At 46.5% G+C, this 25,096-nt stretch overlaps 1 protein-coding gene across 2 annotated transcripts; it reads left to right on the top strand.

The window, feature by feature from the left end:
- Nucleotides 1–23,579, top strand: ZNF512B (zinc finger protein 512B). Of its 2 annotated transcripts, XM_073682891.1 has the most exons (17): nt 1–146; nt 5,830–5,928; nt 7,219–7,292; nt 10,789–10,917; nt 11,456–11,628; nt 11,740–11,885; nt 11,999–12,070; nt 13,069–13,197; nt 14,398–14,522; nt 14,861–14,953; nt 16,537–16,635; nt 16,717–16,884; nt 18,434–18,628; nt 19,176–19,277; nt 20,527–20,589; nt 20,663–20,761; nt 21,951–23,579. In XM_073682891.1, the coding sequence occupies exons 1-17, from the start codon at nt 116–118 to the stop codon at nt 22,227–22,229; spliced, it is 2,076 nt and encodes a 691-aa protein (XP_073538992.1). In that variant the 5' UTR covers nt 1–115; the 3' UTR covers nt 22,230–23,579. The 2 variants fall into 2 exon arrangements, with proteins under 2 accessions (XP_073538992.1, XP_073538993.1); XM_073682892.1 differs by lacking the exons at nt 1–146; nt 5,830–5,928; nt 7,219–7,292 and having other exon boundaries at nt 10,848–10,981.
- Nucleotides 23,580–25,096: the final 1,517 nt, after the last annotated feature.

Here is a 25,096-nt window from a genome sequence, read left to right as displayed (position 1 = left end):
CCGGTATGACAGATCTCACCCCCCTTCCCTCGGTTCTCCCCCCCGGTCTACCCCCTGTCTCCCCCCTTTCAGTACCGCGAGAGTTCGGGCTCCGGAGGCGGAGTGATCTGAGCGCATGACCGACAGCGAACGGCGGGGCCCGGCAGGTAAGATTCCGGTACACCGGTGGCACCGTGATTCCGGAGCTCGGCCACACCCGATCACGAACATCACCCACCTGTTCTCACCCGCCCCAAGTACCTCATACCTCACCCGTTAGTCGGGCACCTTATACCCCACCCTTCAGCCTGGCACCCCATACCTCACCCATCAGCCTGATACCCCATACCTCACCCATCAGCCTGGCACCTCATTCCTCACCCATCAGCCTGGCACCCCATACCTCACCCATCAGCCTGATACCCCATACCTCACCCATCAGCCTGGCACCTCATTCCTCACCCATCAGCCTGGCACCCCATACCTCACCCATCAGCCTGATACCCCATACCTCACCCATCAGCCTGACACCTCATTCCTCACCCATCAGCCTGGCACCTCATTCCTCACCCGTCAGCCTGGCACCCCATACCTCACCCATCAGTCTGACACCTCGTACCTCACCCATCAGTCTGACACCTCGTACCTCACCCGTCAGCCTGGCACCTCATTCCTCACCCATCAGCCTGGCACCTCATTCCTCAACCGTCAGCCTGGCACCTCATTCCTCACCCATCAGCCTGGCACCTCATTCCTCAACCGTCAGCCTGGCACCTCATACCTCACCCGTCAGCCTGGCACCTTATACCTCACCTATCAGCCTGGCACCTTATACCTCATCTGTTAGTTGAGCACCTGATACCTCCCCCATCAGCCTGGCACCTTATACCTCACCCAATAGTCGGGCATGTCATGCTTCACCATGCCCAACCCTCTTGCTCCCTGTCCCTGCTTGGTGCCTCACACCTTAGTCTTCACCAGTTCCCTCACATTTCCCCAATCCTCGCTGCCCCTTGTACATCACTAACCCCCGTGCCCCTCACCTCGCTGCCTGCCCTCATACATCGCTGCTGTCTGACTTTGGCAAGTAGTCTGCAGCACTGTAGTAGTGACGCCTCGCACCTCACTGCTCCCCGGTGTGCCTCACTCCTGACACCTCTCAGAACCTCATCTATTACTTTATACCTCACCACTCCCTGGTGTACCTCACGCCTGACGCCCTCAGTACCTCATCTATTACTTTATACCTCACCGCTCCCTGGTGTACCTCACGCCTGACGCCCCTCAGTACCTCATCTATTACTTTATACCTCACCGCTCCCTGGTGTACCTCACTCCTGACACCTCTCAGAACCTCATCTATTACTTTATACCTCACCACTCCCCGGTGTACCTCACGCCTGACGCCCTCAGTACCTCATCTATTACTTTATACCTCACCGCTCCCTGGTGTACCTCACACCTGACGCCCCTCAGTACCTCATCTATTACTTTATACCTCACCGCTCCCTGGTGTACCTCACGCCTGACGCCCCTCAGTACCTCATCTATTACTTTATACCTCACCGCTCCCTGGTGTACCTCACTCCTGACACCTCTCAGAACCTCATCTATTACTTTATACCTCACCGCTCCCTGGTGTACCTCACGCCTGACGCCCCTCAGTAACTCATCTATTACTTTATACCTCACCGCTCCCTGGTGTACCTCACACCTGACGCCCCTCAGTACCTCATCTATTACTTTATACCTCACCGCTCCCTGGTGTACCTCACGCCTGACACCCTCAGTACCTCATCTATTACTTTATACCTCACCGCTCCCTGGTGTACCTCACGCCTGACGCCCCTCAGTAACTCATCTATTACTTTATACCTCAACGCTCCCTGGTGTACCTCACGCCTGACGCCCCTCAGTACCTCATCTATTACTTTATACCTCACCGCTCCCTGGTGTACCTCACACCTGACGCCCCTCAGTACCTCATCTATTACTTTATACCTCACCGCTCCCTGGTGTACCTCACACCTGACGCCCCTCAGTACCTCATCTATTACTTTATACCTCACCGCTCCCTGGTGTACCTCACTCCTGACACCTCTCAGAACCTCATCTATTACTTTATACCTCACCACTCCCCGGTGTACCTCACGCCTGACGCCCTCAGTACCTCATCTATTACTTTATACCTCACCGCTCCCTGGTGTACTTCACGCCTGACGCCCTCAGTAACTCATCTATTACTTTATACCTCAGCGCTCCCTGGTGTACCTCACGCCTGATGCCCCTCAGTACCTCATCTATTACATTATACCTCACCGCTCCCTGGTGTACCTCACTCCTGACACCTCTCAGAACCTCATCTATTACTTTATACCTCACCGCTCCCTGGTGTACCTCACGCCTGACGCCCCTCAGTACCTCATCTATTACTTTATACCTCACCGCTCCCTGATGTACCTCACTCCTGACACCTCTCAGAACCTCATCTATTACTTTATACCTCACCGCTCCCCGGTGTACCTCACGCCTGACGCCCTCAGTACCTCATCTATTACTTTATACCTCACCGCTCCCTGGTGTACCTCACGTCTGACGCCCCTCAGTAACTCATCTATTACTTTATACCTCACCGCTCCCTGGTGTACCTCTCGCCTGACGCCCCTCAGTACCTCATCTATTACTTTATGCCTCACTGCTCCCCGGTGTACCTCACGCCTGACACCCTCAGTACCTCATCTATTACTTTATACCTCACCGCTCCCTGGTGTACCTCACGCCTGACGCCCCTCAGTAACTCATCTATTACTTTATACCTCACCGCTCCCTGGTGTTCCTCACGCCTGACGCCCCTCAGTACCTCATCTATTACTTTATACCTCACCGCTCCCTGGTGTACCTCACACCTGACGCTCCTCAGTACCTCATCTATTACTTTATACCTCACCGCTCCCTGGTGTACCTCATGCCTGACGCCCCTCAGTACCTCATCTATTACTTTATACCTCACCGCTCCCTGATGTATCTCACTCCTGACACCTCTCAGAACCTCATCTATTACTTTATACCTCACCGCTCCCCGGTGTACCTCACGCCTGACGCCCTCAGTACCTCATCTATTACTTTATACCTCACCGCTCCCTGGTGTACCTCTCGCCTGACGCCCCTCAGTACCTCATCTATTACTTTATACCTCACCGCTCCTCGGTGTACCTCACGCCTGACGCCCCTCAGTACCTCATCTATTATATTACTTTATGCCTCACTGCTCCCCGGTGTACCTCACGCCTGACGCCCTCAGTACCTCATCTATTACTTTATACCTCACCGCGCCCCGGTGTATCTCATGCCTGACGCCCCTCAGTACCTCATCTATTACTTTATACCTCATCGCTCCTCGGTGTACCTCACGCCTGACGCCCTCAGTACCTCATCTATTACTTTATACCTTACCGCTCCCAGGTGTACCTCATTTCTGACGCCCCTCAGTACCTCATCTATTACTTTATACCTCACCACTCCCTGGTGTACCTCAAGCCTGGCGCCCTCAGAACCTCATCTATTACTTTATACCTCACCGCGCCCCGATGTATCTCACGCCTGACGCCCCTCAGTACCTCATCTATTACTTTATACCTCACCGCGCCCCGGTGTATCTGACGCCCCTCAGAACCTCATCTATTACTTTATACCTCACAGCGCCCCGGTGTATCTCACGCCTGACGCCCCTCAGTACTTCATCTATTACTTTATACCTCACCGCTCCTCGGTGTACCTCACTCCTGAGGCCCTCAGTACCTCACCGCTCCCCGATGTACCTCACTCCTGATGCCCTCAGTACCTCACCACTCCCCAGTGTACCTCACTCCTGACGCCCTCAGTATCTTACCGCTCCCCGGTGTACCTCACTCCTGAGGCCCTCAGTACCTCACCGCTCCCCGGTGTACCTCACTCCTGAGGCCCTCAGTACCTCACCGCTCCCCGGTGTACCTCACTCCTGAGGCCCTCAGTACCTTTCCGCTCCTCGGTGTACCTCACTCCTGAGGCCCTCAGTACCTCACCGCTCCCCAGTGTACCTCATGCCTGACGCCCTCAGTACCTTACCGCTGCCTGGTGTACCTCACTCCTGACGCCCTCAGTACCTTACCGCTCCCCGGTGTACCTCACTCCTGACGCCCTCAGTACCTTACCGCTCCCCGGTGTACCTCATGCCTGACGCCCTCAGTACCTTACCGCTGCCCGGTGTACCTCACTCCTGACGCCCTCAGTACCTCACCGCTCCCCGGTGTACCTCACTCCTGACGCCCTGAGTACCTTACCGCTCCCCGGTGTACCTCACTCCTGACGCCCTCAGTACCTTACCGCTCCCCGGTGTACCTCACTCCTGACGCCCTCAGTACCTTACCGCTCCCCGGTGTACCTCACTCCTGACGCCCTCAGTACCTTACCGCTCCCCGGTGTACCTCACTCTTGACGCCCTCAGTACCTTACCGCTTCCCGGTGTACCTCACTCCTGAGGCCCTCAGTACCTTACCGCTCCCCGGTATACCTCACTCCTGAGGCCCTCAGTACCTTACCCCTCCCCGGTGTACCTCACTCCTGAGGCCCTCAGTACCTTACCGCTCCCCGGTGTACCTCACTCCTGACGCCCTCAGTACCTTACCGCTCCCCGGTGTACCTCACTCCTGACGCCCTCAGTACCTTACCGCTCCCCGGTGTACCTCACTCCTGACGCCCTCAGTACCTTACCGCTCCCCGGTGTACCTCACTCTTGACGCCCTCAGTACCTTACCGCTTCCCGGTGTACCTCACTCCTGAGGCCCTCAGTACCTTACCGCTCCCCGGTATACCTCACTCCTGAGGCCCTCAGTACCTTACCCCTCCCCGGTGTACCTCACTCCTGAGGCCCTCAGTACCTTACCGCTCCCCGGTGTACCTCACTCCTGACGCCCTCAGTACCTTACCGCTCCCCGGTGTACCTCATGCCTGACGCCCTCAGTACCTTACCCCTCCCCGGTGTACCTCACTCCTGACGCCCTCAGTACCTTACCGCTCCCCGGTGTACCTCACTCCTGACGCCCTCAGTACCTTACCGCTGCCTGGTGTACCTCACTCCTGACGCCCTCAGTACCTTACCCCTCCCCGGTGTACCTCACTCCTGACGCCCTCAGTACCTTACCGCTCCCCGGTGTACCTCACGCCTGACGCCCTCAGTACCTTACCGCTGCCTGGTGTACCTCACTCCTGACGCCCTCAGTACCTCACCGCTCCCCGGTGTACCTCACTCCTGACGCCCTCAGTACCTCACCGCTCCCCGGTGTACCTCACTCCTGACGCCCTCAGTACCTTACCGCTCCCCGGTGTACCTCACTCCTGACGCCCTCAGTACCTTACCGCTCCCCGGTGTACCTCACTCCTGACGCCCTCAGTACCTTACCGCTCCCCGGTGTACCTCACTCCTGACGCCCTGAGTACCTTACCGCTCCCCGGTGTACCTCACTCCTGACGCCCTCAGTACCTCACCGCTCCCCAGTGTACCTCACTCCTGACGCCCTCAGTACCTCACCGCTCCCCGGTGTACCTCACTCCTGACGCCCTGAGTACCTTACCGCTCCCCGGTGTACCTCACTCCTGACGCCCTCAGTACCTCACCGCTCCCCAGTGTACCTCATGCCTGATGCCCTCAGAACCTCATGTATTACTTTATGCCCCACACCTCACTAATATTCATAATTTGTGGCATATTGTTTGTGCTCGCTGCTCCCCTTTTGGTGATCCCAGCCTGGCCACCATTTTGATGCCCCGCCCTCTGCCCTATATGACTCCGCCTTCTGTTTAACCTCTTCACAGCCATGGCTGACTCTCTCACCACCGGATCCCGAAGGCAGTTTCCCAGAGTCAGTAAATCCAGAGCTTCCACTCAGCTGCAGTTCCTGGCCTCAGACTCGGGTGAGTGTCCGCCCTCCTTGGCTCGTGTAAGTTGTACCACAACAGATTAGGTTTAGCTCTAGCGCCCCCTGCTGACATTTTGGGCACATGGCAGCAGTGCCCTACACAGGACACCAGTGTACATGATGCCCCACTAATTACACAATGGCATCTACCCTGCTATAATATGCCCGACGTGATGCCATACCTGGTCCCTACCTCTCAGTTTTGTATCTGGTACCCCCTGGTATATACAGTTCCACTGCTAGTGAGGTCTGCAGGTGGTGCAGACTGTGTTGCCACATTTATAACTATTCATGGCTGACTCTGCTATAGTCCTGGCGCTGGGGGCACAGCACGGATCCCTCCGGTACATCTTCAAAGGCCTGTGACGTGAATGCCCAGGGCACAGCTCTCGCCCAGGCTGTCCTGGGTGCCGTCACGCTTTGAAATTGCACCCAGGAGACCCCTTTTCTTTGCTGTCGGCTGCGAGTAATAAGCCCAGCGATGGTTTACTTCAGATTTACAGACTCATACAATCACTGTCTATTACCCAGATACCAAGTATTCGCCAAAAGGGCGCAATGTTTGGGCGGAGCTGCAATACCAGACATGGGCGAGGGTGGTCACTTGCGGATGGCAGCGGTCACGTCTGTCACAGCCCTGATGATTGGGTATTTTTTTCTTCTGCACGTCATAGCGTAAACCCTGTATGCCCTTAGGTACATGAAATAACTTTCCTACCCCTTACGGAGTGGGTACTTTCCTCCCCACACATTCAGCGCCGGGCTGCACAGCATCATGGTGCCACAGTGCACTGAATGGTGATACGGAAATGGATTTTTTCCTTAACAGCAAAGGCGTCCAAGTGCGTAGAGATCGCCCGCTTATATTACACCCGTCTGTGGGTCCCATTTATTATTTGAATACGAGTTTCACCTTTAAGATATGATTTCTGACATACAGCAAGTAGAGATATGGGTGCAGGGGCCCTTTAAGAGTTATTTTTGACGTGTTTGGAGCTGGTGTTGGCACATTAGCGCGTTCGGTGTGACGGGGAGTGTGATCATCGCTCTCCCGCAGTATGTGATAATCCCCGCGGAGGAGGAGGGGAGATGTATAATCAGCCAGGGAATAATGGGGGAGATGCTGGGAGTAGCGCAAGCGCCATAAGTCAAGTTCTGTAGGGAGTGGTTTTTCGGTATTGCAATACTTTTTTTGGGTGGTGGGGTATATTTTTGCTACATTGCAACCAAGGACGGTAGCATTTCCAAAATATCTTGTCTGATTGTAAATCTTCTGTGTTTCCAGGAAGCTACCACAACAGGAGGACCGTTCAGAAGAGATATGCTAGACCGGAGGGCCGCGAGCTGCGAGGAATACCGGTAACATGGGCACCGCTTCCTGTCTTGTGCCTGGCACAACTAGGGGAAGAGAAGTAGGGGTAGCCGTCCATTGACTGCACAAAACCCATCTGCTTCTCCCCTGATGGTTAGGCTGTACAGGTTTCAAAGGCGAATTTGGGTTTACAGGACCACCGATTTTACTATGGAGGGGTTCCAGGCATCTCTGCTCTTGCTTGGACTTGCTTCCAGTTTGCAACACAGGAAGAAATTATCTACTGTCAGACATATTACATACATAGTAACATAGTTTTTAAGGTTGAAGGAAGACTAAGTCCATCTAGTTCAACCCATAGCCTAACATGTTGATCCAGAGGAAGGCAAAAAAAAAAAAACACGTGGCAAACACTAAACTCCACATTGGGGGAAAAAATTCCTTCCAGACTGCATACAACAATCAGACTAGTTCCCTGGATCAATGCCCTATCAAGGAATCTAGTATATATAACCTGTAATATTATACTTTTCTAGAAAGGCTTCCATGCCCTTCTTAAATGTTAGTAGTGAATCACTCATTACAACATCATGCGGCAGAGAGTTCCATAGTCTCACTGCTCTTGCAGTAAAGAATCCCCGTCTGTGATTATGATTAAACCTTCTTTCCTCCAGATGTAGAAGATGCCCCCTGGTCCCCGTCTCAGAGTAAAAAGATCAGTAGACAGGTCTTTGTACTGTCCCCTCATATACTTGTACATAGTAATAAGATCACCCCTAAGGCTATGTGCCCACGTTGCGGACCTGAAGCATATTTTTTACGCTTCTCCCTGGCGGGAAAATCGCATGCGGATATTACATGCGGTTTTCCCGCCAGGTAGAAGCGTTTGTGAGGCGTCTTTGCATGCATTTCCGCATGCGGGTTATCAAGCACTTCTCCAAGCATCACTTGGAAAAGTGCTTGACAACTTGTTCAGAATGGTAAAAAATAAAAAAATAAACTTTATACTCACCTTCTGATGCATTCTCTGCCCCGTCCGGAGTCTTGAGCGGCTCACGCTGTTGTGTGCAGGACCTGCGGTGACGTCATTGAGTCATGTGGTGGGTCACATGACTCAATGACGTGGCAGGTCCTTCAGACAACAGCGCGACGGAGGGAAAACATCAGAAGATAAGTATAAACTTTATTTTATTCTTTTTTTTACAGGTTCTTTGGTACCCAGGTCTGGAGGAAAGTCTCCTCTCCTCCAGACTTGGGTACCATCCGCACATTGATTCCGCAGCGCTTCCGCAAAATTAATGAACATGCTGCGGATTTTTGACTGCAGCATATACGCTGCGGAAAAATCCGCAGCATGGGCATTGACATTGCGGAATGCCATTGGGGACCATGGGGTGCGGATCTACATGCGTTTTTCAAGCGTTTACGCTGCGGAAATTCCGCAGCATATACGCTTGAAAAACGCTACGTGGGCACACAGCCTAAGCCTTTGTTTTTCCACAGTAAATTACCCCAAGTGTAATAACCTGTCTTGGTATTGCAGACCCCCAGTCCTCTAATAACCTTGGTCGCTCTTCTCTGCACCCGCTCTAGTTCAGCTATGTCTTTCTTATACACCGGAGACCAGAACTGTACACAGTATTCTGAGTGTGGTCGCACTAATGACTTGTATAGAAGTAAAATTATGTTCTCCTCATGAGCATCTATGCCTCTTTTAATGCATCCCATTATTTTATTTGCCTTTGCAGCAGCAGCCTGACACTGGCCACTAAACGTGAGCTTGTCGTCCACCAATACACCCAGGTCTTTTTCAGTTACAGTTTTGCCCAGTGTTTTACAATTAAGCATATAATTATACATTTTATTTCCTCTACCCAAGTGCATTATCTTACATTTATCCCCATTAAAGCTCATTTGCCATTTATCAGCCCAAGCTTCTAGTTTACATAGATCCTCCTGTAATATAAAATTGTCCTCCTCTGTATTGATTACCCTGCAGAGTTTAGTGTCATCTGCAAATATTGAAATACTATACTGTATGCCCCCTACAAGGTCATTAATAAGTATGTTAAAAAGAAGCGGGCCCAATACTGACCCCTGTGGTACCCCACTGTTAACTGAGACCCAGTCTGAGTGTGTTTCATTAATAACCACCCTTTGTTTCCTATCATTGAGCCAATTCTTAACCCACATACATATATTTTCCCCTATCCCCATTGTTCTCATTTTATGTATCAACCTTTTGTGTGGAACCGGATCAAAAGCTTTGATTGGCGCCCATTTGGCAAATACTTGTGTCACTGCGTCTGTAACGCTACAATTTAGATAGCTTTTGGCTAAGTTCCCACATGCACACTCAGTCCAGGTAAGCGTGCTTGTAGTCTGTATAGGAAGAGCGGAGTGAGCCTCTGCCAGCCAACTCTGACGGCGGCCTGTTGCAGTTAAAGATGCCCAATTTTTGACTTTCCTGACATCCTCTTTTGGGGGAGAGACGGGAGGCCCAATAGATGATCGGCCTGTCCCACTGAAATTGTAGGTTGTGACAACTTTATACTAATATGTATATGGTCTTAAATGGGTCGTCCATCCTTGGGGAAATTTCCAACAAACAGTGCAGCTTGCTGAATCCATACAGTGTATACTATATATACTGTTAGGATTCTGCTCCGTTTGCTGGTTAGAGTATTGTCACGCGATTTGCACACTCGCCAATTAGATTCTCAGCCACTTCTCTCAATGTTGTGACCTTTTGTAACAACCACTCGAACCAACAAGCGGAGCCGGATCCCAACAGTATGTACAGGGTGGTCCAAAAGTAGGTGGAAAGTCTGTGAAAATTAGATCTGTGAAACTGGCTCAGTTGCCCTTAGCAACCAATCAGATTCCACCTTTCATTTTCCAAAGAGTCTGTGAGGAATGAAAAGTGGAATCTGATTGGTTGCTAAGGGCAACAGAGCCAGTTTCACTTTACACCACGTTTGATAAGTCTCCCCCTTCATAACCTTATTGCACTTTCTGTCCACCTACTTTTGGACCACCCTGTATATTGCGCACTGGAATATTTTTTAAATTGGCTGTTGTGGAACTACAAGTACAAGTGTGCCAAGAAATCTAACAACTGCCAGGGCTTGGGTTTGCAGAGCACTGATGCAAATGGCAACCCATAAGGGCTCAAATCTATACATATGAATGAGAAAATTAAAAACCCATGATAATTAATATGTAGACAGGCACTGATGGCCCCCCAGGGACTTAGCTGGGGGTCGGGCATGTTGGGCAATGTGTCTGGTGCTGCCGTCATTGGACGTTACTGACTGGAGGGAGCTAGATATTCTCTCTTTACAAAAGTCAAATCAGGACAAGAAAAATTCCAGAAAGTTTTTGGCCTGATTGCGGGTTACCCTTTACCCGCACTCCTGGTGTCCTCTTACAGAGAGCTGGGGAGGGCTCGTGCTGCCACCACGTGCCTTACAGCTATACACAATTGTGAGCATAGTGTAGATACAAGGTTTTTTTTTTTTTTTAACTCCTTTTGTATTTCAGCCCTCCCTAATCAGCGAGTGGAAAGAAATGTTTAAGACATTGTCGCGGGTGAGATGTCCAAGCTCGGGCTGCTGGGTGGAGTTTCCCAGTGTATATGGACTGAAACAACATTATCAACGATGCCAGGGGGTGAGAATAAAGAGGGTCAGTGGTGGGCACGAAGCCATCAACTCCATGAGAGAGTACGCAAAAAGTGAGATGCTTATTTAAAGGGAAACTGACACTATATTAATATACAGCAATTCCCTAATATGCTTTACGTCAGCCTGGGGCTGCAATAAGGATAGAGGAAAATTATGATATTGTACCTTCATGCGCTCACCACTAGAGGGAGCTTTCTATCTTACAATATAAATCAGTATGCTGTAATCTCCGGAGCTCCCTCTAGTGGCGGCTGCAAGAAGTGAGAATTATATCATTTAGCTAATGTCTGGTGCTCTGTATAAGACCCTCATCAAGATATATTACAAAATTGATATCCAATTACAAGAATATGTTATAAGTTTAATAGATTTTGAAAACCCCCTATAATCATCACAAAATTTTGCACCAAATTTTTGTGGGATACAGCTGTACCATGGCAGCACCAGGGGCCGGGGTGTGTTTTGTGCCCATACAGACTGCTGCTTTCTCCCGTGCCCCTCACATCTTGCCCCTTGTCGTCCAGGCCCCACTCTTGTCCCGGATGGTGCTCTCCTGCCCGCACTGTGAAGCAGTCTTTGCCGCCCGGCCGCAGCTCCAGAAACACCTAATGTGGAACCATTCGGAGAAGGAGGAGAGTGGAGAAAACAGGCCAAGCCCACACGTGGTTTCTAGTGAGGCTAAGGAGAAGTGCAAGGGGTATCCCAAAATTGCAAAAAAACTACATATGGCAAAATAACACCTCTCCACTATTCCCGTACACTCAGTTAACATGGCTGCGCCTGAAAACATGTTTGTCTGTCTTTATAGTGCCCCCCTCAGAGTGATGAAAAAAGGATCCACGGTGAACAAAGTTTCAAAGTCAAGGCAGACCCCACGGGAGAACGGAGACATCCCCCATGCTAAGGAGAACGAGAAATGTCTATCCGATGAGGACCCAGAGAGAATGAGGCACAGTAAGGGGAGGGCTGATGGTTTCTTACTCATTCTGTGGCCCCCGGCTGCTCTGTTATCTCTTTCCAAAATGATTTTCATTTATTTTACATGTTTCTGCTCTTTCATGAGTCAGGAAGGAAACAGAGAACTCCGAAGAAGTTCACAGGAGAGCAGCCGTCCATCACCACCACCTTTGGCCTGAAAGGTAATTACAGAACGATGTGTAGACCTGATGAAGATTACTACTCTTTTGGGGTCTGGATCCATGGATTTCAGGCCCATCTCCAAGGGGGATTCATGCAGTAGTAATGTCAGTGAGACATTACTAGATACATGATGATGGGGCTTCATTCACTGTTCTCTGATTTGGATCTTTAGGACCATAGGCTCAAAAATAGGCATTTTAGTAACACTATCTGGCCAAAGTATGGTGTTCTGGACATTATAAGGCAATGTAGTTGTAATTATATGGCCGTGTGTGGGCAAAGTATTATTTAGGGACTGCTTAGTTCAATTCCACACTATGAGGTTACTGTTTGGCGCAATACATGACATTACATGGGCAAAATCTGGTATTCTGCCATTACATAATGCCTACTAAAATCCCCAGTGTTCGGCATATCCATCTGTGTACTACGTGTGCACTGTATGTGGTAAATGGGTCCTGTATGATATGACGGCACTCTGTGTGGTCTATAGAGCCGCTATGTATTCACTGACTGCATGGCAGTATCATTGATTATAGCACGCCACATATTAATATCCCACTTTCCGCTGTCAGAAATTTGGGAGGTATATGAAGAATGGCCAGGCAATATATGTGACAAAGCCTAAGATGAGCAAATACCCTGCAGTATGTAAATAAATAGCAATAGTGCATGAAAATAACATGGGGTAACATTGTTTTGATCAAAAAACGTAAAAGCCATCCCACCACCACTAGGTGACCCTACTCGGGATGGTCATAAACTAATATTCAGATGTGACTAGTGTGAATTCATGGCCCCGTCTGCTTCTCATCAGTATCCTCAAACGCAATATTCTTCCTATTTAGTGATCATCTTCTGCCACTTTAGTATAAGCCATATTAATAAAAGGGAATTGCATAAGTAGCAATGCCCAACCTTACAATATAAGCAGGCAGTAGTGCTGCGACCATACAGCATAGAAGGAACTCCAACTTTTCCTACTTTATCTTTATAGGTTTGGGAAAAACGGAGGATAAGTCCAGAGGACGACAGGGACGGATTGTACAGGGGAGAGTAGAGGAGAAAAAGAGGAAGATGGAAAGTGTGAATCTTAGGCTGGAGCACATCATGAAGCCACATTCAGGTAAGAACCTACAGTCACATCTCAAGCAAACATCTACAATTAGATTCACTAGATTATAATTCATTGATACACCAGTAAAATAAAAATGAAGCCACTTCAGAAATACAATAGTGTTTTGTGTATACAGCCAATATGCAGACTGGTGCGTCTCTATGGTTACAGACTGCAAACAAACCTTGAATGTTAAAAAAAAAAACTAAAAACACAGCAAAATAAGCAGCAGTATTTACCTGCTCAGATCTTCAGACCTAAATGCACTACCAGGGTATCCGGCTTACCGCCTATTAATTACGCCCATACTACTTAGATTAGGCGGGCTGCCCGGTACTATCCAAGTGCACCCCATGGGAACAGACACCCCAATTTACAATGCCTGCACTGATGGGCCTGGCTGCACCCTGGAATAAAAAAGTGCAAAAATACACATATATATATATATGAGGTGTTAGTCGATATTTTGGCCAAAATATTCAAGCTCGTAACCTGCGTCAAGGGTCCTCATGCTTACGAGTCCCTAACTAAATACAAAAAGGAAAGCCACAATAAGAAGAATTAAAATTCCACCAAGATTCAAGAAAAAAACACGAGCTTGCGTATTTTGGCCAAAAGCAGGTAAACACTGCTGCTTATTTTGCTGTGTTTTTTTTCTTGAATCTTGGGGGAATTTTAATTCTTATTGTGGCTTTGCTTTTTTTAAACCTTGAATGTAGTCTGATTCTGCAGTTATGTAAATTCTATCGCTTGCCCCACCGTGTCTTCTCTCTGTTGAGGATTTATAGTAGTTAGAAAAACATGGCTGCTTTTTTTTTCTGGCAAATGGCGCCACATTTGTCCATGGATTTTCCCTGGTATTGCAGTTTGGCTCCATTGAAGTGAATGGGGCTGAGCCAGAACACCACATACGTTCTGCGTTATTGGGACACAGCCACAATGTTTTTCTAATTCTGGACCTTTAAAGACCCTCCTAAGAAAATTTAGGGGTCTCTCTAAAGCTTAGGGCACTTTTTCCGCCCCTGATTGGCACTTTAGAGAAACTGAATTTAAAGGGATCTATCTGGTAAGGGTTTCCCATGAGTACAGCCTTCCCGTATGCCTTGTAGTCAGAGGTAGGCATTGGGAAAGGTAATGACATCTGTGTTTGGTGAATATTTTGCCCAGGATGGGTACAGATCGCTTTCACATTTCTCCCCCTTGTACCAGGCAGTGTGGACGACAAGTGCCAACGTCTGAGCAATAAGAAGGGTGAGGTGACCTGCCCCAACTGCTCATCTGTTACACGCAAAACCATGGCGGGGCTGAGAAAACACATGGATGTATGTGAACAGGTGAGACTGACAGAAACCTGATTCTTTTTTTTTTTTTAAAGAAAACAAAAAATATATTTTCTACATTTTCTGAAAGTTTGATGGCAACCAAAATGGCTACAGTGATTGCTCTTACAGAGCTTGTCTCTCAGGTCTCCTAGACACCTGAATGGCAAATCTGCCGCATAGTGCAGGATAAATCTCTGGCCTTAGAGATAATCAGATTTACCATCACCGACTAGGAAAGCTGAGTGATACGGTATAATGGGGACCGGAAGCTGAGGCATTGTATAATGGGGCAGATATACAGCTGCTGAAGAAGCAGCCATACTCTGACCATGCCCATATCTTATATTTAGCTTCAAGAAGCACTGAGGTGTCGGCAATGCAGGAAGCAATTCAAGTCCAAAGCTGGCCTCAATTATCACACCATGGCCGAACACATCAATAAGGTGAGATCAATGCTGGACTCTCCTAAATACTGTACAATTACTGTGAATACCTTTTATAATGATAAAAGTATTCAGTTTATATACTTTATAGATGCAGTCTAGAAAAGAATTCTAGTCACTGTGTACATACATCCCATTACTTAACTTGTACTGATCCTAAGTTACCGCCTGTATTATTATACTCCAGAGCTGCACTCACTATTCTGCTGGTGGAGTCACTGTGTACATACATTACATTACTTATCCTGTACTGATCCTGAGTTACATCCTGTATTATACTCCAGAGCTGCACTCACTATTCTGCTGGTGGAATCACTGTGTACATACATTACATTACTTATCCTGTACTGATCCTGAGTTACATCCTGTATTATACTCCAGATCTGCACTCACTATTCTGCTGGTGGAATCACTGTGTACATACATTACATTACTTATCCTGTACTGATCCCGAGTTACATCCTGTATTATACTCCAGAGCTGCACTCACTATTCTGCCGGTGGAGTCACTGTGTACATACATTACATTACATATTCTGTACTGATCCTGAGTTACATCCTGTATTATACTCCAGAGCTGCACTCACTATTCTGCTGGTGCAGTCACTGTGTACATACATTACATTACATATTCTGTACTGATCTTGAGTTACATCCTGTATTATACTCCAGAGCTGCACTCACTATTCTGCTGGTGCAATTACTGTGTACATACATTACATTACTTATCCTGTACTGATCCTGAGTTATATCCAGTATTATACTCCAGAGCTGCACTCACTATTCTTCTGGTGGAGTCACTGTTTACATACATTACATTACTTATCCTGCACTGATCCTGAGTTACATCCTGTATTATACTCCAGAGCTGCACTCACTATTCTGCTGGTGCAATCACTGTGTACATACATTACGTTACTTATCCTGTACTGATCCTGAGTTACCTCCTGTATTATACTCCAGAGCTGCACTCACTATTCTGCTGGTGGAGTCACTGTGTACATACATTACATTACGTATCCTGTACTGATCCTGAGTTACATCCTGTATTATACTCCAGAGCTGCACTCACTATTCTGCCGGTGGAGTCACTGTGTACATACATTACATTACGTATCCTGTACTGATCCTGAGTTACATTCTGTATTATACTCCAGAGCTGCACTCACTATTCTGCTGGTGCAGTCACTGTGTACATACATTACATTACTTATCCTGCACTGATCCTGAGTTACATCCTGTATTATACTCCAGAGCTGCACTCACTATTCTGCTGGTGCAGTCACAGTGTACATACATTACATATCCTGTACTGATCCTGAATTGCATCCTGTATTATACTCCAGAGCTGCACTCACTATTCTTCCTTGTAATTGGAAACGATCATCAAACACACACCGGCTGTAGGGTGCCCGATATACTTGCAAGTTGAATAGTGCCAATAACTAGAGCCAGCCCTATGTAGATACTGAAGAAATGGGGAATGCTGGGAGATTTCAGCTTGATAGACGATTGCTTTAGTGTCTTTAGTGGTAAGGACAGGATAACTGTCTTTACATTCTTATAATTTCCCCTCTACTTAGTCTTCCAGTCCTGATGGTAACCCACTGGATGATCCCAGGGAGCGGGAACGCCTAAGGAAAATGTTGAAGCAGATGGGAAAATTGCGCTGTCCTAAGCAGGTATACAGCTAACCGTGTAATGTTGTGTGTTCCTATCAGCTGCCCACAAGCATCACTATGTTTGTGCTTATATGATCCCAGAATTGTACAGCCACGTTCTCCAGCCTGATGGGATATCAATACCACATCCAGCGTTGTGGCACCCAGCAGTGTGACCGGGAGAAGCTGCACTTTTCATGCCCCCAATGTAACAAGGCCTACCAGTCCAAAGCTGGGAGGGATTACCATGTGCGCTCGGAGCACTGCGCGGTGAGTGACTACTCTGAGGATGGCTTCCACTTCTGTGTTCCTGTCCACAGTCTGATTACTTCAGATACCCAGTTAATACTTGTGACTTGATGACTATCATTACCATATACACTTTATCATGTAGAAAATACAATCACGGTGTTGTGTGCTATGAACCTATCTGTTGTCTCCTCCTTGCAGCTCTCTTTCCCCTCTCACAGCACACGCTTTCATACACACTAATCGGACAGCAAGTACATCCACCTCCCATCTGCGCTCCATTATTTTCTATTATTCCAGCCAGTTCATCTGGTACCATGGTCTTGTAGGCAGGGAAAATGGAGAACTACAATCTGCTAATTTTCTAGTAAAATATATTCACAGTATGCCATCAAAACCCCTTTAATTGACTTCTGATGGCAGCACTATGAGACCAAAGTGTTCATATAGCCAATGTGGTTCTTTTCCCTGACTTCCACATGAACTTATTTGCTTGGCTGAGCTGCAACTACCTTGCCATCCAGCAGTTTTTCTGTATATCTCCGTCATCTCCTGTGTAAAACTGAGGATTGAAGTCAGGGAGGAGGGATATGCAGCTGCAGCTTTTCTTCCAATGAAACACCATGAGGGAAAAAAGGGGGAGACATCTGCTTGTTTCAGAGTACACAACACACTGAGATGAGCCCGATCATGCAGAGAAAATGAAAATCTACAGAAGAAAAAAAAAAAAAAAAAAAATTTTTTTCCATCAATTTAAAAACAGCAAAGTTTCGACTCATAAGAAGTCTGAAAAACACCATATAAATACCTAAAAGGTCACATGAACATTTAATTTGTCTAATTCATTAGGTCACAAAACATAAGTAAATACTATCCTCTAAAAAGTCAGAAATGACCCATGCATACAACACCAAGACAATTGACCCCCAAGGAAAGATGACAGATGGAGCTGAGATGATATGTTCTCATTTTCCTCGTATGCGTCAAAATATCCATGAATAGCCGCCGTGAGACAAAAAGGTACGCTTCCTGCACCAAGAGTTACATGACCCCAACCGAACGGCATCATCCAAAGTGGCATTATTAGGTTACCATATTAGCGGTCACACGAGTTGCGAAACGCGCTATTAGATCACAGTATTAGCTGTCAAATGAGTCACAAAATGCTTCATTAGATCACCATATTAGCAGTCACATGAGTTGCAAAACGCATCCTTAGATCACCATATTAGCAGTCACATGGGTCACGAAATGCATCCTTAGATCACCATATTAACAGTCACATGAATCGCGAAACGCATCTTTACATCACCATATTAGTGGTCACATGAGTTGCGAAACACGTCCTTAGATCACCATGTTAGGGGTTAAATGAGTTGTGAAAACGTTGCAGTTTTTTAATTGATGAAATGAAAAAAGACATTGTTAAATTTATGGCCACCAGAGGGCTGTGGTTTCCTTTCCATGGCTGCATGTGGGCTATGGCATTTCTAGGTGCAGGGGCAATGGCTTGTGATTTAGGAAGTCATTTAGAAAGAAGGAAAAAAATATTCCCTTCCTCTTATTCCAGGATTCTGAAGAACTGCAACCAGAGTCAGAGCAGACAGAGGTGGTAGAGGATTTTGAGCGGACCCCAAGTGGCAGGGTCAGGAGGCACTCGGCGCAAGTTGCAGTCTTCCATTTACAGGAAATAGCAGAGGACGAACTGGCGAGGGAAGGAAGACGGAGAAGAATGAAGGAGGATTTGGTACCTGATACCAAGAGGGTGAGAGGCAGATTATAAACCTATATGGCGTCTAACGTTTACAGGTACAGTGCGTAGGGATGCCAGTCATACTTTCAGGCATAATATGGGAAGGTAAGTGAGCATTCTACAGATAATGCCTGCTGTCATGTCACCAGGGCTGTGGAGTCTGTAAACCAAACCTCCGACTCCTCAATTTCCATGACTCCGACTCCCTCATACATGGCTCATGTTTAAGTGATAAATTTACTGCAGCACAGATTCATCTCAGCTAAAAGTCTAGACCCTTAGATCAGGAATACGACAGACATTTATAGGACATTTCATAACTTTCCCAAATTCTTATGAAAAAAATATTCCCCACAAACTGCATTGAACCCAATTTATTATATATTTTAGGAGTTGGAGTCAGTCCATTTTATACCGACTCTGACTCCACCAAAATGGACATCGACTCCACGACTCCGACTCCACAGCCCTGCATGACACATCTAGAGAATACTTTCTACAGCTGTCTAGTTATGTCTAAGGTCCAGTAAGGATGTCTAACATGCATGTTGTGTGACAGCTGAACTACCTCCGTCCCGGCCTGCCGACCTTTAACCCCCAGCTCCTGGATCGCTGGAAAGCACTTGTAAAGGAGAACGGCTTCATTTGTTGCCCCAATAATGTGAGTGGATGTGGGCTTGTGGAGTGGGGAACAAGACATAAATATTTCTTAGCAATTGTCAAGATTTCAGCTTTATTGGACAGTCCATTCTTACTCGAGATCCGGATGGGATAATGCAGGTCTGATCCCGGGTTTCGGCACCAAATTCTGGCAGTAAAATTAATAAGATTTGTTTTACAGAGGCTCTTAAAAGAAGTCTTATTAATTTGGAGTTTGAAAGGCATAGAAGCGAGTGTATTTTGCTCACACATTTTACATCCAGAGGCTGAAACCCTGAACAGACCTATGAAGTGGGTTCAGGTTAGACAATGCAATGTGAGCTGATACATTTACCTACAGTACACCGCTTCATTATAAACTCTCAGGATATAGAGACAATTGTTTTGCTAATGGGTTAAAGAGGTTGTCTTGTATCAAAGATTATTCTCCCATAGGCTCAGGGACACAAAAAAGAAAAGAGCTTTTACTCACTCTCCTCACTCTCCCAAGGTCCAGTGCTACCTCTCGCCTCTGCTCCAGTCTTTGTTGATTGGCTGCAGCAGTGACCTCAACCGCTCTGCAACCAATCACTGAGCTCAGCAGCTCGTGCCATCTATGTCTGCAGGGCTGCTGAACAACGAGAGGCAGCGCTATACCCCAGGAGGGCGAGTAAGAGCTCAATTTCTTGAGTTTTTTTGCATCTCTGAGTCTAAAGGATAATAACTTTTAAAACAGAACAATCCCTTTAAGATCACAGAGGATGGTCTAGAGTGGATAATATTGAAACAAATTTATCCAGGACTAGGTCTGTACTGTTTTTTGTTGGGTGGGGTTGGCTTTGGATGTAAACAGGAATGTTCACTTTCACTGACAGCCAGCAGAGATGTTGTAAATGGTGGGGAATGGAAATGCCAACTCTATTTGAACATTTGCAACTAAAATAAAAATTAACCATCAAGCGGTTAAAAGTTGAATTTCTCATAATGAAGGAGACTGGATATTGGATGACAACCCACATGGCATAATTTGCGTCGCTATGTGGAGAAAATGTACTCCTTCGAATCCTGCACTTTTATTTTTAGTGCATATTTGCCATTTGGGACTGATTTGCACAGGGTCCATTTACCCACGAGCAGATAAACTGAGAAACAGCTTAATGGGATGTTAAAACTTCTAACAGAAGAGTCAGGCCCATGCTTTAATTGGGGGTTATAGGGGATGTGCCCTTTATTGCCTGTCCCTTCACTCATCATGTACTTTGCTTTGGCAGTGTTGTGAAGCAATATACTCGAGCGTGTCTGGGTTGAAGGCTCATCTAGCAAATTGTAACAAGGTACCACGTTCATTCTTCCAAATTTTCAGTCTCGTCAAGAGGTGGTCTTCATCCGGCTGCTATTTTTTTACAGGGTCATCACTCTGGGGGTAAGTACAGTTGTCTGCTGTGCAAGAAGGAGTTCAGCTCTGAAAGCGGAGTGAAGTATCACATCCTGAAGACGCACTCACAGGTGAGGAGCCGAGGATGCTGAGAGTTGTGCTCCTGATATATGTAGTGAGGTATTCACTTACTGTTGAGCTAATAAGAGGGGATGTCAGGGGGATAACAGGTAAGTTTGCACCATAGTGTCCCTTTTTTACCACTCTAAGGGATTGTGGCAATTATATAAGTTATTCCACAAGGACCCCCATGATCCCGAGAATGGTACTTTGCAGAGTCCCGTACTCAGCGACTTGAAAGTCGAGCATGTGCTCCTTCACTTCATTCATTCACTATGAGCCTGCCAGAAATTGGCAAGCGTGGCGCTGGGCTATCTCCAGCAGTCCCATAGACATTGAATAGGAATGGAGGAGCGTATGTGAAGGACTCTCATTCAATTCAGAATTTACTCTGCAGACCTCCACTTTTGGGATCGTGGAGGTCCCAGATGTCTGACTCCCCCCGGATATTAATCAGCCTTTCCCTATACTAATGACAGAGAATAACTCATATACTTGGTTCAACCCCTTTACATAGCGATACTTCTCTGTTTCTAATCATTATATTTTTCTGCATAGTGAATAAACTTTTTTTTTTTCTTACAATTTCTGAATTTTTCTTACGTACGAGAAAAACGGACCGATTATTTTGATCAGAGTGTGGTCAGTGTCATTAGTTTTTCTCGTACGTGGAGAAAATAAAAAGTTTCTCCAATGTGATAGTCCATGAAAATCTGACCACTCCGGGATGTGATATGAGTTCGATCCGATTTTTCACACGCATCCATAGACTTGCTTTGTCAGTTTTAATCTAACCTCTGGTCAAAATTGTACATGTCTCCGCCATTTTCTGTGGATTGCTCAGTCCACGAAAAATCACGGACATGTGAACAGCCCAATAGACTATCACAGGTACGAGTGCTCTCCGTGAAAACCATGGATGGTACACTTACAAGAAAATCTGAATCTGGATGGGACCTTAGATGCCGAGGTCAGCCTTGAGCATGCTAACTGCAGTTTCCGTATTTTCCATAGACTGTAACGGAGGGTGACTATATTTCTGTGTCCACCTCTCCTCCGAGAAGTGGGCACCCCCATGGTGGTGTTATGCTGGGGAGGTGGGCGGCTTGGATAAATGTACTTGTAGCATGCTATGGGATCAAGGGGAAAAAAAATTGCAACAGAATAATCCCAGTTTTACTACCGGTTGTGCATTCCCAGAACTGGTTCCGGATTTCTGCTGTTTCATCGGCTTCTAAAAGGAAAAGAAGTCCAGAATCCTCCCCAGATATCTCGGAGTTAAAAGCAATAGACAAGAATAAAAAAATGAAGCTTGCGGAGAAAGCCCCAAGTCTTCCTCCAGTCTCAACCCCACCCCTCACAAAAGAGACTCCAGTTGCACTGAAAACCCAAACTAAAAAAGCATCAAGCAATTCCGAGGTGTGTATTGGAACCAAGGTCAAAGTGCAGAAGGGTGGCCCATCCAAGAGAGGGAAATGACAACCACGTAGAGCCACAGTCCAGATCCCTCTTCAGTAGCCAACAGTAGTCGCACCATTCAATTTCCACATTCCTACGCGTGCTCACTGCTATAACACAGGACCAAGTATACCTAGTATATCATCGTCTAGCTACTACTTGAAGTCAGGATAGAAAATAGTGACGTTATTATTGAATATTATTATATACTGTAAATCTATATGGAAAGGATCTCCGCTGTCTAAAAGTAAAGCGCTAGAAAATAAGCTGATGGAAAGGACAACGGTGGGCCAGGGGAGACGAGGATAACATTGCATTTGGGTGCAAAGTTTGCACTAAGGAAAAGCGACCTTACAGGACCTTGGATACTAAATGCAATCTATACACAGTGTAAAGCTGGCTGGAGGCTCGAGGGTGAGAAATGTGTCTAAAACTGGTTACCCGACCCCAGGAAAGGCAGGAAATCCATAATCGATGGGACCCTCAAAATCACTAGAAAGAAGACCCTAAGCCCCATATTCCTCTTACTGCACCAGCACAGTAAAGTGATGGTCCCTAATTCACTTTGCCGCTCCATGTAATGGGCACTATGAATAAATGGGTGATCCAAATTTACCTAATTAAAACTTACAGGAGAGATTAGCACCACTCTGGTGAATGGTTGTATTTGGTATTGCAGCTCAACTATATTCAAGTACATAGGATCTTTATTAGAGGCAATACCAGTCACAGCCATGGACAACAGTGGCGCTGTTTCTGGAAAATAAAAAACACCCGACCTGCTGATACAGCTCCTTTAATCATTGTATAATGAAAAGTTCTGTACCTTTCTAATCTAGTTGAGGGTAGACTATTTGGACAGGAACAGTATTTTAAATTTTTAGCTTCTGAAACAAGAGATCAATACGTGATTGAAGTTTGTGCACCTTCAGCTATAAGACGAGGGGTTTTCCAAAAGCACTGCAATAACTGTTTAGGAATGACAGCCATTTTTTACATTGTCTCTCAAATTTTTCACAGGCTCACAAGTAATTGGACAATTGACCGAAAAGACGATTTAGGCTACATTTAGACGTAGCGAAAGTGCAGCAGATTTTCCGCTGTATATTTACTTGTGTAAAATCCTCTGCGTTTTACAGTGCCAGCATGGTGCGCTAGATTTTATGAAATTTCATGCACTTGCTGCAAAAAATATCTGCAGCATAATTTGACAAGAGATTAGGGTTTAAGAGCCACAGAATGTCAATTTATGCTGCGGATGTAGGTGACACTTATGTAGCTTCTTTGCAATGATACGTAGCCTTAGGACCCTGCCCCACTATCAGTGTTCGGTCAGTATTTTTCTCAGGAGTCGGAGCCAAAACCAGGAGTGGGTGATAAATGCAGAATTGGTGACTGGTTTCTATTATACCTTTTCTCTGATGGAGCCAAAACCACCAGGAACAATCAGAGAAAAGGTATAATAGAAACAAGTGAACCAATTCTGCATTTATTACCCACTCCTGGTTTTGGCTCCCACTCCTGAGAAAAAATACTGACCAAATACTGATAGTGGGGCCGTGGCCTTATTATCTGGTGTGACCTGCCATCTAATTATTTCCTGACTGATTTGTTGGAGAGAAAGGGTCCTGAATTTTCATTTAGTAGCTGTTCATGGGAACCTCCAATTTTTAGCCAAAAAGGAGTCAATGCAAGCGACGGCGGCCATTATTTGGTTGTAAAGAAACAGATCAAACCTATCAGAAAGCAGAAATGAAGAGCGGTCAACAATTTGGACTGCCCTGATGAGTTCAGGAGCACCAAAAGGCCTTGAAGATCACGGAAGACAAAGGGACAAATCAAGATCACTTTGGAGGAGGATGCACCATAGACAAGTTCATAGCTCGCACTAGTCTTGATGAGGGGACGCGTTGGAGTCAGACACTCCTGATTATTAACACATGAATCAGGCGCGTCTTACAAGTGTCGTAAGATCTGTCGTAAGGCACGCTGCAGCTCATCATGAATTATACAAGCTACGGCACTGCACCCCTATCCCGCTTTTTATGGCGAAACAAAGTTTTACCACTTTAGCTCAATTCTGCATTGCTCAAAAATTTTATACATTTTTTTTTTTTTTTTAGCCTCATGAAACCTCAAAAATCCGATCTAGTCTTGTGGGATGATTGTGCGGTGCTGTCGTCATGCCAGTCGCAAACTGAGAAATACAGAATTCTTGAACTTAGAATAGCATCCGATTTTTACGTTGCGTTCCTGGAACATAGGAAGCTGTATGTAGTCTTTGTAAGTTTTTAATAGCTGCTGTATAAAAACAGATTATACATGGATGACAAATGAGAAAAAAAATTGTCTTTTTCTGGATGAAACTCGGATCATTTATTTTTTGTATAGCGCTCCTCTATCCCTAGTGGAGGACGAGGGTGGCCATGACTCTGCAGAAGAAACCGTACTCTGCTCTCTCACTATATGAGGCATTCCGCACTTGATCATGAGGACGTGACGGCTCAGACTAGTCGTTCAGCCCTGATATAATATCACAGACTATGCTATGACGTCTCTATAATGAAGGAGTCCACGTGGCTCTGAAAAGTGTTGCCCTGGCTATTCTATATAAGAAGGTTAATTTTTTTAGCCATTACTTTGTCACCATGAAGCCTTACATGCCCGGGATTCTGACATGGGAGTATTGATTCTGTGATGGAGGCGATTGTCCACACGTCGGTGACTTCAGGCACAGGCAGCTAGTGATTCAAAAGTTGCAACTGTGGAGACTGTATGTAAAAAAAAATGGGTTAATGCAATATTTTTGTGAAACCTCATGAATTAAATCCTAACGTCTACACTTCAATCACATCTTGGATATTGTTGCAAATCAGGGTGTGCAGAGG

Source organism: Phyllobates terribilis, unplaced genomic scaffold (genome assembly GCF_046119375.1).
Source record: "Phyllobates terribilis strain yellow unplaced genomic scaffold, ASM4611937v1 Scaffold_5__5_contigs__length_657084704, whole genome shotgun sequence".
Taxonomy (NCBI): Eukaryota; Metazoa; Chordata; class Amphibia; order Anura; family Dendrobatidae; genus Phyllobates; species Phyllobates terribilis.
This window is presented reverse-complemented; position numbering and strand designations above follow the sequence as displayed.

What these genes read in the sequence shown, in the direction of transcription:
- ZNF512B (XM_073682891.1), top strand. Translation starts at nt 116, where the DNA reads ATGACCGACAGCGAACGGCGGGGCCCGGCAG. An exon ending in TGGCCGAACACATCAATAAG is followed by an intron (nt 14,954 to 16,536) that starts GTGAGATCAATG and finishes CCCTCTACTTAG; the next exon opens with TCTTCCAGTCCTGATGGTAA. An exon ending in AATTGCGCTGTCCTAAGCAG is followed by an intron (nt 16,636 to 16,716) that starts GTATACAGCTAA and finishes ATATGATCCCAG; the next exon opens with AATTGTACAGCCACGTTCTC.